This window comes from Pseudorca crassidens, chromosome 4, assembly GCF_039906515.1.
Source record: "Pseudorca crassidens isolate mPseCra1 chromosome 4, mPseCra1.hap1, whole genome shotgun sequence".
NCBI lineage: Eukaryota > Metazoa > Chordata > Mammalia > Artiodactyla > Delphinidae > Pseudorca > Pseudorca crassidens.
Genome location: NC_090299.1, coordinates 119805389 through 119819750, shown reverse-complemented (window position 1 = coordinate 119819750; position 14362 = coordinate 119805389). Strand labels below are relative to the sequence as shown.

The following is a 14362-nucleotide window of genomic DNA, read 5'->3' as shown; positions in this document are numbered from 1 at the left end:
TGGACAGAGAAGCAAGCAAATACTCCCTGGAGCGAAGGATAGGTTTGAATGTGAGCTCAGGAGGCAACACCATTCTGCGGCAGACTGTACCCTTGTATTTATTATTCACCTGAAAAGGTTCAAAATGGCATGTTTCCATATATTTATATGTTGATTCATGTGTAAGAAATAATTTTGAAGGACACATACCAAAATGTGAATGGTGGTCATTTAAGAATGCTGGGTAATGGGTTATTTTTCTGCTTATTTATATTTGCTTTATCTTTTTGTTTATAATAAAATATTAATTTTTTAATAAAAAAGTTTTTAAAGAAAATGTGTTTTGAAGCAAATTTAAAGATACAGTCCTGAAATATCACACGCCACAACATAAATGATCCTTGAAAACATGCTCAGTGAAACAAGCCAGGCACGAAAGACCACATATTATATGATTCCACTCATATGAAGTGGCCAGAACAAGGAAGTCCACAGAAACAGAAAGCAGATTAGTGGTTTAAGGCTGGAGTGGGGCTGGAGGGATAGTGGGGTGATAGCTAAAGGGTATGGGGTTTCTTTCTGAGATGATAAAAATATTCCGAAACTGTGTGGTATTGGTTGCTCATTACCTGTGAATGTACTAAAAACCACTGAATTGTACACTTCACATGGGTGAGTTCTATGGTATGTAAATCATATCTCAACAAAGCTGTTTTTTTAAAAGAGAAAAAGAAAAAAAAAGATACAGTCCCGAATACACAAAGTCGTATGTGGCTATTAGGTTTAGCCTACTGTTAATTCCTATTACATACACTATTGCTAATATTCATGTTACTAGATGTTCAAAAGCAAGCAAGCAAACTCCACAATTTGATAAGTTGAACTCATTTCTCTTTGACTATTAATAGAGTCTTTTAGGCTGACTAAATGCTGAAATCTCCTGGGTATTGTAATCACATATTTAACTAATCCATAGAGAAGGCTTTGGAGCACCTCTTAGATGGAGCCCTTAACAGAATCCAGAGCCAATTATGACCTATCTTTAAAACTTCCATTTAAAGACTGTAAATATGGGCTTCCCTGGTGGCGCAGTGGTTGAGAGTCTGCCTGCCGATGCAGGGGACACGGGTTCATGCCCCGGTCCAAGAAGATCCCACATGCCGTGGAGTGGCTGGGCCCGTGAACCATGGCCGCTGAGCCTGCACGTCCGGAGCCTGTGCTCCGCAACGGGAGAAGCCACAACAGTGAGAGGCCCGCGTACAGCAAAAAAAAAAACTACATAAAGACTGTAAATAAACTCAAATGTTATGCTCTATAAGTAGATGGCTTTGGCTCTTAAAATATATCAAAGCTATATTTATTCCATTTTCTTCACCACTTTAGCCATTAAAGACAAGTATTTAATATAATTATTTGATTTAATCACTCTGTTTCCATGCAGTCCAAGCCAAGGCTCATGTACCGAGCCCAGATAATAGTGGAAGTGACCAGGCTGAAGAGCTTGAGAGCAGATGAGAAATGACTTAGCAGGAAGAACTCCGGGGAGCAGGAGAGACCTTGTATTCAGAGAGGTTCGGAAGAGCAAGGAGAGCCTCTGGAGGACTTGGTAAAATGTAAGTTCCTCTCTATCACTCATTCCCATAGCAGATACACCCCAGGCTTCTTGATTCAGCAATCACAGGAATCTACAGTTTTTAAAATTGACGTATAGTTGATGTGCAATATTATATAAGTTTCAGTGTACAACATAGTGATTCACAATTTTTAAAGGTTATACTCCATTTGTAGCTATTATAAAATATTGGCTATATTGCCTGTGCTGTACAATATATCCTTGTAGTTTACTTATTTATACATAGTAGTTTACCTCTTAATCCACGACCCTTATCTTGCCCCTCCCCCTTCCCTATAACCACCAGTTTGTTCTCTATATCTGTGAGTCTGCTTCTTTTTTGTTATATTCACTAGCCTGTTCTTTTTTTAGATTTCACCTATAAGTGATATCATATAGTATTTATCTTTCTCTTGTCTGACTTATTTCACTTAGCCTAATGCCCTCCAAGTCTATCCATGTTGTTGCAAATGGCAAAATTTCATTCTCTTTTATGGCTGAGTAATATTCCATTGTATATATGTACCACATCTTCTTTATTCATTCCTCCGTTGATGGACACTTAGGTTGCTTCCATATCTTGGCTGTTGTAAATAAGGAATCTGTATATTTAACCCCTGATTCCTACAACCATAGAGATTTTAAAACCACTCTAAGGAAACAGGGAACAGATTGGTGGGTGCCAGAGGCAGGAGGCTGGGGGTGGATGAAATACGTGAAGGGAGTCAAAAGTACAGACTTCCAGTTAAACAATAAATAAGTCCTAGGCATGCCATGTACAGCATAGAGTAGATAGTTAATACCGTACTGTATATTTGAAAGTTGCTAAGAGAGAAGATCTTACAAGTTCTCCCCGCAAGAAAAAAAATGTGTAACTGTGTATGGTGATGGATGTTAACTAGACTTATTATGGTGATCATTTCAGAATATATAAAATATCAAATCATTATGTTGTACACCTCAAATTAAATAATGCTATAAATTATATCTCAGTAAATACATACACACACACACACACACACACACACACACACACATACCTACAAACACACACACCACTACAAGGCCAAGAAGGCGAAGTGAGAAAGGGGTGATGTGTAATAACATTAATGAAATATCTACTATGTATCTTGTACTGGGCTGGGTCCAAACACTATCTGTGTCTAATTGACAAAGATGGAAAAAGGAGATGAGCCAGACATGGGCAATATCATCCCGTGATTTAAACAGGTTTACTGAAGATTTAGTAAAATGTAAACAAATCTTACTTCTGTTCCAGAAAAGAGACTAAAATTTAATTTTTATGCATTTTTTTAATTTTACCTTTACCCAGAAAAAGTATTGACATTGAGACTATTTAAAATAAAAGCTCTAATTTTTTTAAAGTGCCTTGAACAAACATCATTTTTAAAAAGTATTGCTTAAACTAGAAATATGAAAACATCTAATATAAATATTATACAAGTCCCATTGAGGAAGAGGAAGGCAGTGCTGGCTGAAAATGAAGGCACTTACATGAAGGCTGCTAATCTCATATCCTGTCAACGTGAGTTTATTTCACAATTCTTCTATGATAGGTGACAGGAATTCTTTCTCTCATTTCTTAGTTTTAACAGACAGCATGGGCAAGGGGGAAAGTTTGGGCTGATACCCACACTGGGCTTCCAGAACAGTTTTTCATTTCAGTCTTAGGCCTCACAGGTCATCACACAAGACTACCCTCTTTTCCCCTCTAATTACCCCTGCCCTTTGCTTTTCCAGCTCTCCCTTCTCCAGGGAAAGATGGTTTAGGGGCTGAGAAACTGCAAATCTGTGACTCAGAAACAGGAGTGTTGGGGCTTCCCTGGTGGCACAGTGGTTGAGAATCTGCCTGCCAACGCAGGGGACACGGGTTCGAGCCCTGGTCTGGGAAGATCCCACGTGCCGTGGAGCAACTAGGCCCGTGAGCCACAACTACTGAGCCTGCGCGTCTGGAGCCTGTGCTCTGCAACAAGAGAGGCCATGACAGTGAGAGGCCCGCGCACTGCGATGAAGAGTGGCCCCCGCTCACCGCAACTAGAGAAAGCCCTCGCACAGAAACGAAGACCCAACACAGCCAAAAATAAATTAATTAATTAATTAATTTAAAAAAAAATAAGAAACAGGAGTGTTTAAGTGAGTCACTTATCAAGTTCTGCCAAAATCCTCAGCCCCTGGCAGCCCTTTTCACAGGCCAGTCCCCACTTAGGCTCAGTCCAGGTTTCTGGGATGAACTTTAAATACAGGCAGGAGAATTTGAAGAATTTTAGACCAATAAGCTGAGACTCCCTCTCTCCTGGATCCTCTACACAGTGTCCCAGCCACGTGCTGAGTGCGTGTCTGGAACTCCAGCAGCTGGCGTTGCGATCTGCTTGCCAGGCTGGACTGCACTCATTCATAATAGGCTTCAAGCCTACTATGAGTCAGACTCAAATAGGAATTCTAATTCCTGTAATCAAGGTACTGAAATCTAGAATCACAAAGAAAAACAGCTGTGTAAACAAATAATAATATAACATCTATAAAGTTCTATACAACTACAAGCACCAGACTGGAAATATATATAAAGAACATAAAGGCAGGCTCAACAGGATCTGTCTGGAGGAGGAGAGGAAGGCTTCACAGAGGAGGTAACATGGAAGGAAAGGGAAGAGCACTGTGAACATAAAGTTAGTAGAAGACAGTATGCTTATGGAGTACATGGCATATCAAAGCCAGATTAAAGAGTGGCTGAGCTGGCAGCTGCCAGCAGCCAAGGGAAACTTGAATGGCCCTGGAACTGTAATAAAATGGAGACACCGTCTTTTCCAAGCTCTCACTTAGGAAAAATACTAGAAGAAGCTGATAAGCCAGAGTTGAATTGCCTGGAAAGACACAAGACGCAGTGGGGGCTGCCCCCAGCAGTCCTTGCCGTTCCTCTGTGATGGGCTCGCCTCCCCTCTGTGGAACTGAAAATAGTGTTCAAACCCAGTGTTTAGTGGGTGTGTGCATCCATCTGACCTTGTGGTCCGTAACAGAGCACTGAGCAATGACGCTGACACAGCAGTAACAATTCCAGGTCCTGGCCTCCAGCACTTCACATGTACTGGCTCATCCAATCCTCATAACCTCACTATGGGCTGGATGCTATTGTCAGGTCCACACTTCGGATGAAGGGGAGGAAGCACACAGTGGTTACAGAACTTTGCAAAACTCACACAGCAAGGACAGAACCAGAATTTGAAGCAAAGTGGCTGCCTCCAGAGCCTCCACACTAAACCATCACACTATTCTGACATTTTGAGTCTTTTCCTTTATCCTCTGGGCGGTGGAGACCCGGCAAGGTTAGGGTTTTTCAGCAATAGAGCAATAATTTGTGTATGAAGATCACTCTGGAGGAATCTGAGAAGACTGAATGGAGCTGGGAGAGGCTGAACCCCAAACAGGAATGGGGGCTCCCTTCCTCGTCAGAGCAAACCACAGGGCCTGAGTTGGCAGAGGAAGGAGAGGCTGAAAGGTGTCAGGAGGCCAAATCGCCAAGGTCTGGTTACATGTGTGGTGAGTGGTGACAGAGACGGAAAAATCAAGGCTTTGACGATCAAGTAAAGGAGAGAATAGTGTTTTCTTAGGGAATGATTTATTTCTGGTCATGCTGAGCTTGAGGCCCCAGGTGTCACCAGATAAAGGGACTCAGTGAGCAGGCAAAAGAGATCTGGGAGAATTTGTATAATGGACAACACTGAAGGTCCAGGAGAGGATGGAAACCCAAGGAGAGACAGGAGGGTAGCAGATGGGACCCTGAAGGCCAGCATTTAGGCCAAGGCAGAAGGAGCAGGGAAAGAAACTGAGGAGTGGTTTGAAAGGTACTAGAAGAGGTAGGAGGAAGTGCAGTTGTGCAAGGCAGAAGAGGAGAAAGTTCTGGAAAATAAGAAAAAGTTCAACAAGGTGGAATGCTGTAGGAGTTGCTAATCAGATGTGCTGATAAAGGCCTCTAAAGAGGCCAAAAAGACTTTCTAGACAACTGGGTTCTCCCTCCTACCCCTGTCCCTGCCTCCCACTCCCTAAACCCCTGACCACTTCTAGGGGCAGGACTAGTTTCCAGGCCCCAGGCATCCCAGCCTTGACTTTCACAGCCATAGTGAACTATCCCATACAAGCTTTCACAACACTCCTGTGTCCTTCATTGTGATGAAGATAATAGACATCTTTCCTTAGGCTGGAGGACAGAACCCAGGAAAACCATACATGTTCTTTACCTTTGTGTTTTGATCCACAATTTTCTTCAGATTTTTCAACAGATGATTATTTGGACCACCTTCTTTCTCATTAACATAAACTATTCTGTCCAGGTCAGGAAAGTTCCGGTTCAGATCTATTCCCTGGGCATTGCTTCGACCCACGAACCAGTCCTTCAGCTCACCAGGCTGAAAAAAAAAAAATCAGAGGAAAATCATCAGTTATTTATTATTATTGTTACCATCTATTTAAGGTCTTCATTAATGGTTTTTAAAATAATTTATTAAGATTATTCATTTCAACAATATCCTCCTACAATGGCATTTTCACTATCTTACTGATATACACATGAAAGTATCAGGTTTAAAGTATATATTATGGATATTTTGAAAATATTCTCAACGAACGATATTTTACATGTCAATAATAATTTTATTTAAAAGATATTCAACATCAAACTGCAAAAAAAGTCCATGTGTGTTAGTAGTAGATGGCATGCCATCTCACAGCATGCCACTCTGTACTTGGTTTAAGTAAAATACTCACTGCCTCTGAAAACCACAGCAACTACTTCTAAATATTCAAAAGAATAAATTACTAGAGAAGGTTAGATGCTTAAAATGAGTTTAACATGAATTGTTTACATATTAATAATATACCTCTCTCTTACCGTCTTCATGAAAATATATGAGCTCTAGAACTTTTGTTTCAACTTTGTAAGTTGAAAATTTTTTGTTCAATTTGAAACCTTTCATTTCACTAATGATATAATCTGGAAATTTAATAAATTTCCAGAATATTCAGTTATATTCCATAATGTAGATTTTCTTGTTTTACTGTTAAATTTTACTAGATCTCTAATATAGAGATAATGCCCATATTCTTAAAGTCATGTAAACTCAGATACCTTAGACTGTGAGGAATCAAAACCTATAAGACAGAAAATAGCAATGACAGTTTTTTGTCTATCCTGTCTTACAGTTCTGAATATCACCTTAAAATAGTCAATAATTTAATTCTCTATGTTACTAGAATTTTTCTCTCATAACTTTAGAAATTATATCAATATTATACTTACAGAAATTCACTGTCTGGTCACTTGATCTTTTATTTTTAAGGTACAAAACAACTTCTTAACTATAGATTAACATACTAAATATATGCTTTAATATGTTCCCGTAAAATAAGAAAATTATTTCAAACTGTAGAAAATAAAATGTCCTCCATCCCTGTCTAAACAAAAAGGGAGCACACTTAACTGTGAAAACATAATTACTTCCCAGCTTCTCTAACGGTTAAAATGTATTAAATTAATTTTGATTTGTAGATAGGAGGGTTTTGTTTTGATTTGTTTGTTTGTTTTTACTTTACACATCACATATAGATAAGGATTATACATCAGTGAAACATTGGCCAAAAATCCTCATTCCTTGATTTCAGTAGAGGGCGCTATGATATCGCCTCATTCAGAGACAGCAATGGCCTCACTCTTCAATACATGGCAGTAGATAGTTTTCAAACTTCTAGATTTTTAGGAAGAAATTTACCTAGTCACACACATGAATGAATAAATATGATTCATTTAACAACGAAAACAAAACATTAATTTAATATTGACTAACAAAATCTCTCATTCACGATCTCTGCTGAAGAAACCCTCGCCCACCATCCCTTACCTTCTGCACTTTTTCCTTACCAGCAAATTAAACACCATATCACTTATACCTGCCCCTGCACTATCTGTAAGCTTCATGTGAGCATATATTCCTTATATGTGAGCATATATGTACAAACCATTAAAAAAAAGCAAGCATGCCCTGTTGTGAGCTGGCCCACACCCACCTGAGATGCTGCCTTCTCAAAGCCATCAGGGTTGAGGGAGGGCATGATGTGGATCCGGGTGTTGTGGATCAGCTGGACGATTGTCTCATTCCCCTTTTGGTATTCGTTGCACAGGTATTGGGCCAGGAAAACCAGCAGTTCCCGTCCAACAGCCTCATTGCCATGCATATTCCCAATGTATTTAAATTCAGGCTCACCTAAAAGCGCAAAAATAGATAGTATGGAGACTTTTTCTATCGCACCAAAGAGAAGGCAAATGACATAGTGTAAAAAGTATTGTATAGTTACCAATTTATTACACACAGCTGATAACTTCTTTGCCCTCCACAGCTGATGCCTAAGAAATCTGCGCTAAAAATAAAATACTCCAAATGCCCCTCTGTCCTTCTAGTTCTCTCTCCCCAGCTTCCCACTTGTTATGCAGTGAATTATGCCCCCCAAAATCATAGGTTGAAGCCCTAAGTACCAATGTGACTGTATTTGGAGATAAGACCTTTAAGGAGGTAATTAAGGTTAAATGAGGTCATAATCCAGAAGGATTGTTGTCCTTATAAGAAGAGGAAGAGACACCAAAGATTCTGTCTCTCTCTCCACATGCATGAATAAAAGGCCATATGAGGACGCCTCAGGCAGGCAGCTGCCTGCAAGTCAGGAAGAGAGGCCTCATCAGAAACTAACACTGCAGGTGCCTTGACCTTGGACTTCCATCTTCCAGAACTGTGAGAAAATAAGTGTCTGTTGTGGTATTTTGTTATGGCAGCCCGAGCAGACAAATATACACCCCCCCCATAACTAATAATAGTACATCGTGTGCATCCTACCATTAAACAGTGAACTTTCATGTTTTCTTATTTAGTCCCCACCAAACAGCTAAAAATAGGTATTATTACCCATCTGTATTTTAAGGTGAGCAAACTAAATTTCAGACTGCTTGAGAGGCCTGACTTCAGTTACACAGCCAATGAACCCAGGATTCAAACGCTGGTCTTCTCATTTAGTTAAAAATCTACTTTTTTTTCATTCTTTTTTAAACCATAGTGACTAAAAGCATTAACTTCTAGAGCCAGACTGGGTAGTTTCAAATCCTGGCACCAATTCTTACTGGCTGGCCTCACGTAGTTACTTCAGTTTTCTGTGGCTCTGTTTCCCCATTTATAAATGAGATCCTAGATTCTACCTCATAAGGTTATTATAAAGTTAAATAATGAGTGTCAGTGCTTAGAACAGTGCCTGGCAAAAAACAGTGCTATGTGTTTGCTATTTTTTTTAATATTATTATTATTACATCACATTGTCTTGTCATTGTAAGGTGCTTTACCATACATAATCTAGTTTTCTCTTTATAACAGCCCACTAAAATACAGGAGACAGATAGTTTTATTATCATTATTGTAGAAATGCAGCCAAAGAGGATAAATTTTGCTGAAGGCCCCAGAATTCAAACATAAATCATGCTGCCTATCCCATTGCATTTTAGGAGGAGTAATAAAATTGCAGAGCATGGCAGCAAAATAATCTTTTTTTTAATTTACAGAGATGTTTAATTAGCTTTATTTACAGAGCAGAGATTATTTTGTCTCCAATGGTGCCTAGATAACATCATTAGGCAAGAATGCCAGTTTAAAAGAAATCTATGCAGAATCCTAAAAATAGCAGATGTTGACGCTCCTCAAGAAGGGTCAAGCTTGACTATATCAGCAGCTCTATGTCTCAGTTACTCAGAAGCAATTCTGTTGCAGTCTCTACATCCCAAGATTTTGAAGACAAGGCCACTATTACTGCATTCCTATCAAAGCCCATAGCACATAGGTTTTCTATTTTTTTGGTGTACTCTGGACTAGACACGGGTGCTCCAGCATACACATGTGCCCCAAGTCAAGCTGTCTGTTTGAACATTTCGGGATTTTGTTTGTACTGATTTGCTACTACTGCATCTTGCAGATCTTCTGGTTCTGCAGCTGCCAGTAGTGCTTCTAATGACAATAATACCGTGCGGAGAGTCATTGCTGCTGCCCATTGATCTTTCAGGATATCCAAACAAATAGCCCCTGTGATGGAACTAATATTAGGATGCCATATTTTAGTGATAAACCGGACCTTAGGGGGATTAAATAGATATGTTTCTGGTATTTTAATCTCTAGTTGATATCTTCCTCCTTCATATGGTGTGTCTGGAGGTCCTGCTATTTCTCCTCTTAATTCTGTAAAATTCTCATCTACAAGATCTACTTTAGTTTAATTTTTGCTCGTCTCCTCGCTCTTCAGCACCTCCTTGAACTCCGGCTTGATTCGCTGCACCGCGATGTTGGCCATGTCTCCGCCCGCAGCTGATTCGTGCCCACCTCCTCCGCCACCACTACGACCGCCGCCATCTCTTCCTCCACCGCCTCCTCCCTCGGCGATTCACACCCGAGCGCACGAACGCTGCCAATACCACCCCTGCCGCCGCGCTCTCCTGAGTGTACAATCACCTCCGCACCCGGCCCCCAAAATCCAAAATAATCTTAATTAATCCTATTGTTCTGCTCCTTTCTGCTTCATCCATCCAAAAGACCCAATTTCTGCAGTGAACAAGATCCTCCCATTTACAAAATCACTAGGACTGCCCACCCCTGGTTAAAAAAAAGAAGTTGGAATTATCCTTCTCTTAGAAATATGTTACCTAAATATTCTTTGCATGAGATTTCTGGGTGTGTGATTTGAGTGACCGCCAGCTGCAGAAACCATGTCCTGTGTGACCTCTCAGCCTGAGCTGAAGCTAATCTTAATCTAAGGATCAGGTGGGAGCAGGGTCAGGGCTGTATTTATATGTCCCTGATTTTTCACTTAGAGGGAAAGAAAGCCTCACTTAAACCACCTCCAGAGACACGCGCCAAAGGTATGCATGTGGGAAGAGATGTTTTCTTTGCTTCTGATTTCAAGTCATAATAATCTTCCTCCTTTCTGTCAAACTCACCCCTTCAGTGTGTGTGTTAGTGGGATTGAGGCACAGGGGACACTGCACCAGTCCACTATGGAAGAAAGCAAGAGACCAGGAAGCCAGTGGGGTCTCAGAAGCCTGCCTCCCAAAGTTATTAGAGAAGATTGCAGTGTTGGAGGCTTTCTGGTCCTGCTGCTTTACCCCAACACAACTTTGGAGCTTTCGTCACTCAAAAGAGCTTGGCCCACAACTCATAATGAATACGTGAGCACATTGAAATTTCCTATTATTCCTCTGGATTGAAAAACTAAAATTCTTTAATCACTTGAAGGAGGAATAGCAAACTCATAGTCACGCAGCTAAACTTAGCATCCCAGTGTTTTGTTTGGCTATCAGAGACTATCTTGTGTTTGAATTTGAATGCTTGGGATAGAGCGTGCTTTTTCCAGTCTGCCACAGGCCGCACCACTCCATATCACTGCTTTATTTATTTATGTTTCCAGAGTCAGAAAATTTCCAATGTGGTTTTGCTTCCTGCTCTGTAGGAAGTCTCAGGAACCAATCTCCCCAATATGTCTATTATATTTGTAAGGAGGTAGTAATGACACTAGCAATGCTTTAGGTTGACATAAAGATAGACTCTAAAGGTCATTTTATAGAAGATATTAATGTGTGGAAATAAAGTACAAGGCATATATGAGTTAGCAAAAGAAAAGGAAAGTGTATTTTTATACACTTCCTCTGTCTTAAGGAACAAATTAGATCGCTAGATAATACTGTCACCAGAATACAGAAGGGCTGTGATCTTTTAAGGTGACTGACACGTCTTGTGAGTTGGGGAAGAGCCACAGTTTAAATACAGCCTTTGTTGAATGTATGCAAAGCCCAGTGTCAGACACTACAGGGACCCCAAAAGCAAGTAAAGCAGCATTCCTGAACTCAGGGAACACGGGGTCTGGAGGAGGGCGCTGACATGCGAACAGTGTTTATGAGGGAGGCAACCATGCAGGAACTTTGGATCCACAACCAACCAGCTTCAAGGCTCCAAAATGAAATGTTACCACCACCTCTCTGGCCTCTCTCTGGCCCTTTATCCTCCCAAAGCCAGAGCTATCTTTTCAAAAGATAGTTCCCTCTACCTGAAAATCCATCAGTTAACTTCCCACTGGCCTTCACCATAAACACCAAAGTTCTCCATAGTGTTAGAGCAGGCAGGTAACTAGGTGTGAGCAGAGAAAGCGGGGCAGGGGCCAGGTGGCAGGAAACCAAGCCTCTTGTAAACAGTGCGGGTTCACGGGCAGATAAAGAAAAGCAGGAACTTCCAGACTGAAAGGAAACCACACATTCTGGGGTTATAAGTGTCCTGGAAACAGACAAAGAAAGGTGGGAAAAGGCAGGAATCTCCAGTGTCTGAATGTAACCTGTTGCTCATTATGCTCTCATTACAATAAAATTAGCCTTGCAGATAAGAAATTCCCATCACGCACCAAAGCTATGACACTTCCAATCAAAGCTAAATAAGGACAGAAATCCCTCCTCCCCTTGGGAAGGTGGAGCTGGGATGAAAATCAGGGAAGATGACCCCCAAACCTCTCCTTCCCCAGTGAAATTTCACCCCTTCATTTGTATGGCCCTCATAACTGGCTTGCCAAAGAAACCCAGGGCAGCTCCTTACCTGTCTGCCCACTCTCCCTCTGAGAGCGTATTCTTGCTTATATAAATTCTCACTTTACTTTCTTAACCTCCCTGTCTCCTTTCTGAATTCTTTCTGTGAGGAGACAAGAACCTTACTTTCACAAGAACAATAGGATCTCTAACCCCCAAGGGGCCTGGCCTGAGGACCTCTCATCTCCTGAGGCACCATCTCCTCTCCAGTCTTCCAGCCACACCTCCTTCAGCACAGGGCTCTTCTGTGATGCTGTCTACTCCTCACATATATTTTGCCCTCTCATCCCTCTGATCACGGATAACTATGGTTTCCTTAGAGTATCTTTCATCCAAGTCCAGTTCCTCTGTTATTTTTAATACCTCAGTTGGAAAATGTACATTAATCAGTGTGATTATGTGCTTAATCCCCATCCCACACTGTATGTAGTGGGATGGTGTCTATGTCAGCTCATGTGTGTATCACCTGTGCCTGGCATCTATGCAGTGAGAGCACAGATACATCAGTTAAATAAATTCATGACTAAATGAATAGAGGAATGGTCTTTTCCTAAATCCCATGCTCCCAGCAGCATAGCTGAGAGTAGAGCTTCCCCTTGAGATGTTCCTTTCTGGAACAGTGAAGGGAATAACTGAATAACTGAAGGGGGCCTGAGGCAGTGTCAGGGAGGCTGCGCCCCGAGTCCTCAGTGCTTGTTGCCCCATCCCGCATTCTCAGACAGGAATGGAAATTCTTTGGGGAGGAAGGCAGCAGTGTTGTGGATAGCTGATTTCCCAAAAAGATTAATCTCCATGGTCACAGAGAACCATAAAGCTCTCCAGGCATACACTTCCCTAAGGCTATTTTTGTTGTAAGGTCTAAACAAAGGGTTCTGAAAAGACTTTGCCTTCATAATGTTTAATCCAGAAATAGAGATAAAATGGAAGATTTTGGAATAAGCCTCTCGCTGTCAATTTACTTTCAATTTGTTTAACAAAGGGGTGACAGCTTTTCCTCAGCACTTAATTTTCTTTTCTGCGGCTATAAAGATGGAGTTTACAACAGGATGACATATGCATTCCTGTTTATAGTGTCTGCGTGGACCAGATGCCAGGTTTAACCAAGATGTCATTCCTTGTGTTTATAACTGGTGACGCACATGTACCCAGGCACTGGCTCATCTCTCTCCTGGCAACGGGAGGAAAAGGCAGCAGGCACTCTTCCTAGTACACTGGGGGACAGTTGTTTTTACCTTCATCTTACTTTCCTCACTATCTTTTTACGAAGTAGTTACCCTGTTCCTGAGGAATCACACTTGCACAGCCTGCATCACATTGGCTCAGGAAGTACAGTTTCCCTGTTGCACCAATTTTTCCACAGTTTTGTGTAACTATCAGTTTTCCAGTCACTTCACATGGCACACAGTCATCAGTCAAGCTAGCATTAAAAGACAATCAACTCACCAACCACATTCAGCCTGGCTGGGCTGCGTTTCTATCTTCCTCATCTGTGCCGTAGAACAATCAATGTACCTGAGTGGATCTGTATTTTCTTCATCAGAACAAGATAAGAATAACTTATAAGACTTTTTAAACATAAGATCCAAACTTTTATTGAAGTCAGAAATAATAAATCCCCACCTGGAGCAAGCAAATAATTTTAAATTCCATACTTGTTGTAACTCTTAACTTGCCCGTTGTGTATTGATGTAATTTGAAATAACTAAATCAGTAAGGAGGGAGATGGGGAGGGGAAGAAGGGAGGGAGGGAGGGAGGGAGGGAGGAAGGAAGGAAGGAAGGAAAGAAGGGAGGGAGGGAGGAATTAATTTCTATTGCTTTAAAAATAAAACATAAGTATTTTACACCCCAGAACCCCACACCCTTAGGCTCAGCATTTGAGGCAAGTCTGCAGCTGACAGCAGACTGGCAAAGCCCCCAAATGGGAGAATTAATGGTCTCAAAGCGACCAGAGACTCTGAAGCAGAATCCATACTCAATAGGCTGATCCTGAAAAAAATGATCAAATAAAGGGGCAAAAGTAAAAAAATAATACTGTCTGCCTTTCCCACAAAAAGCAAAATTTACTTTCACCTCCTTATTTGACCCAATTAGTCTCTCTAATATTTTCTCC

General features: G+C 41.0%; 1 protein-coding gene and 1 pseudogene across 1 annotated transcript in view; both read right to left on the bottom strand.

Annotated features, from left to right (window-relative positions):
• The window catches only part of CPE (carboxypeptidase E), a 108946-nt gene that overhangs the window by 22085 nt on the left and 72499 nt on the right, over positions 1–14362 (bottom strand). The window contains exons 2-3 of the mRNA XM_067736573.1: positions 7667–7863; positions 5845–6012 (exon numbers count right to left, since the gene is read on the bottom strand). Coding sequence (XP_067592674.1) covers positions 5845–6012; positions 7667–7863 — 365 coding nt within the window. The remainder of the gene's footprint in view (positions 1–5844; positions 6013–7666; positions 7864–14362) is intronic.
• On the bottom strand, positions 9232–10042 carry LOC137223900 (ubiquitin-conjugating enzyme E2 K pseudogene; annotated as a pseudogene).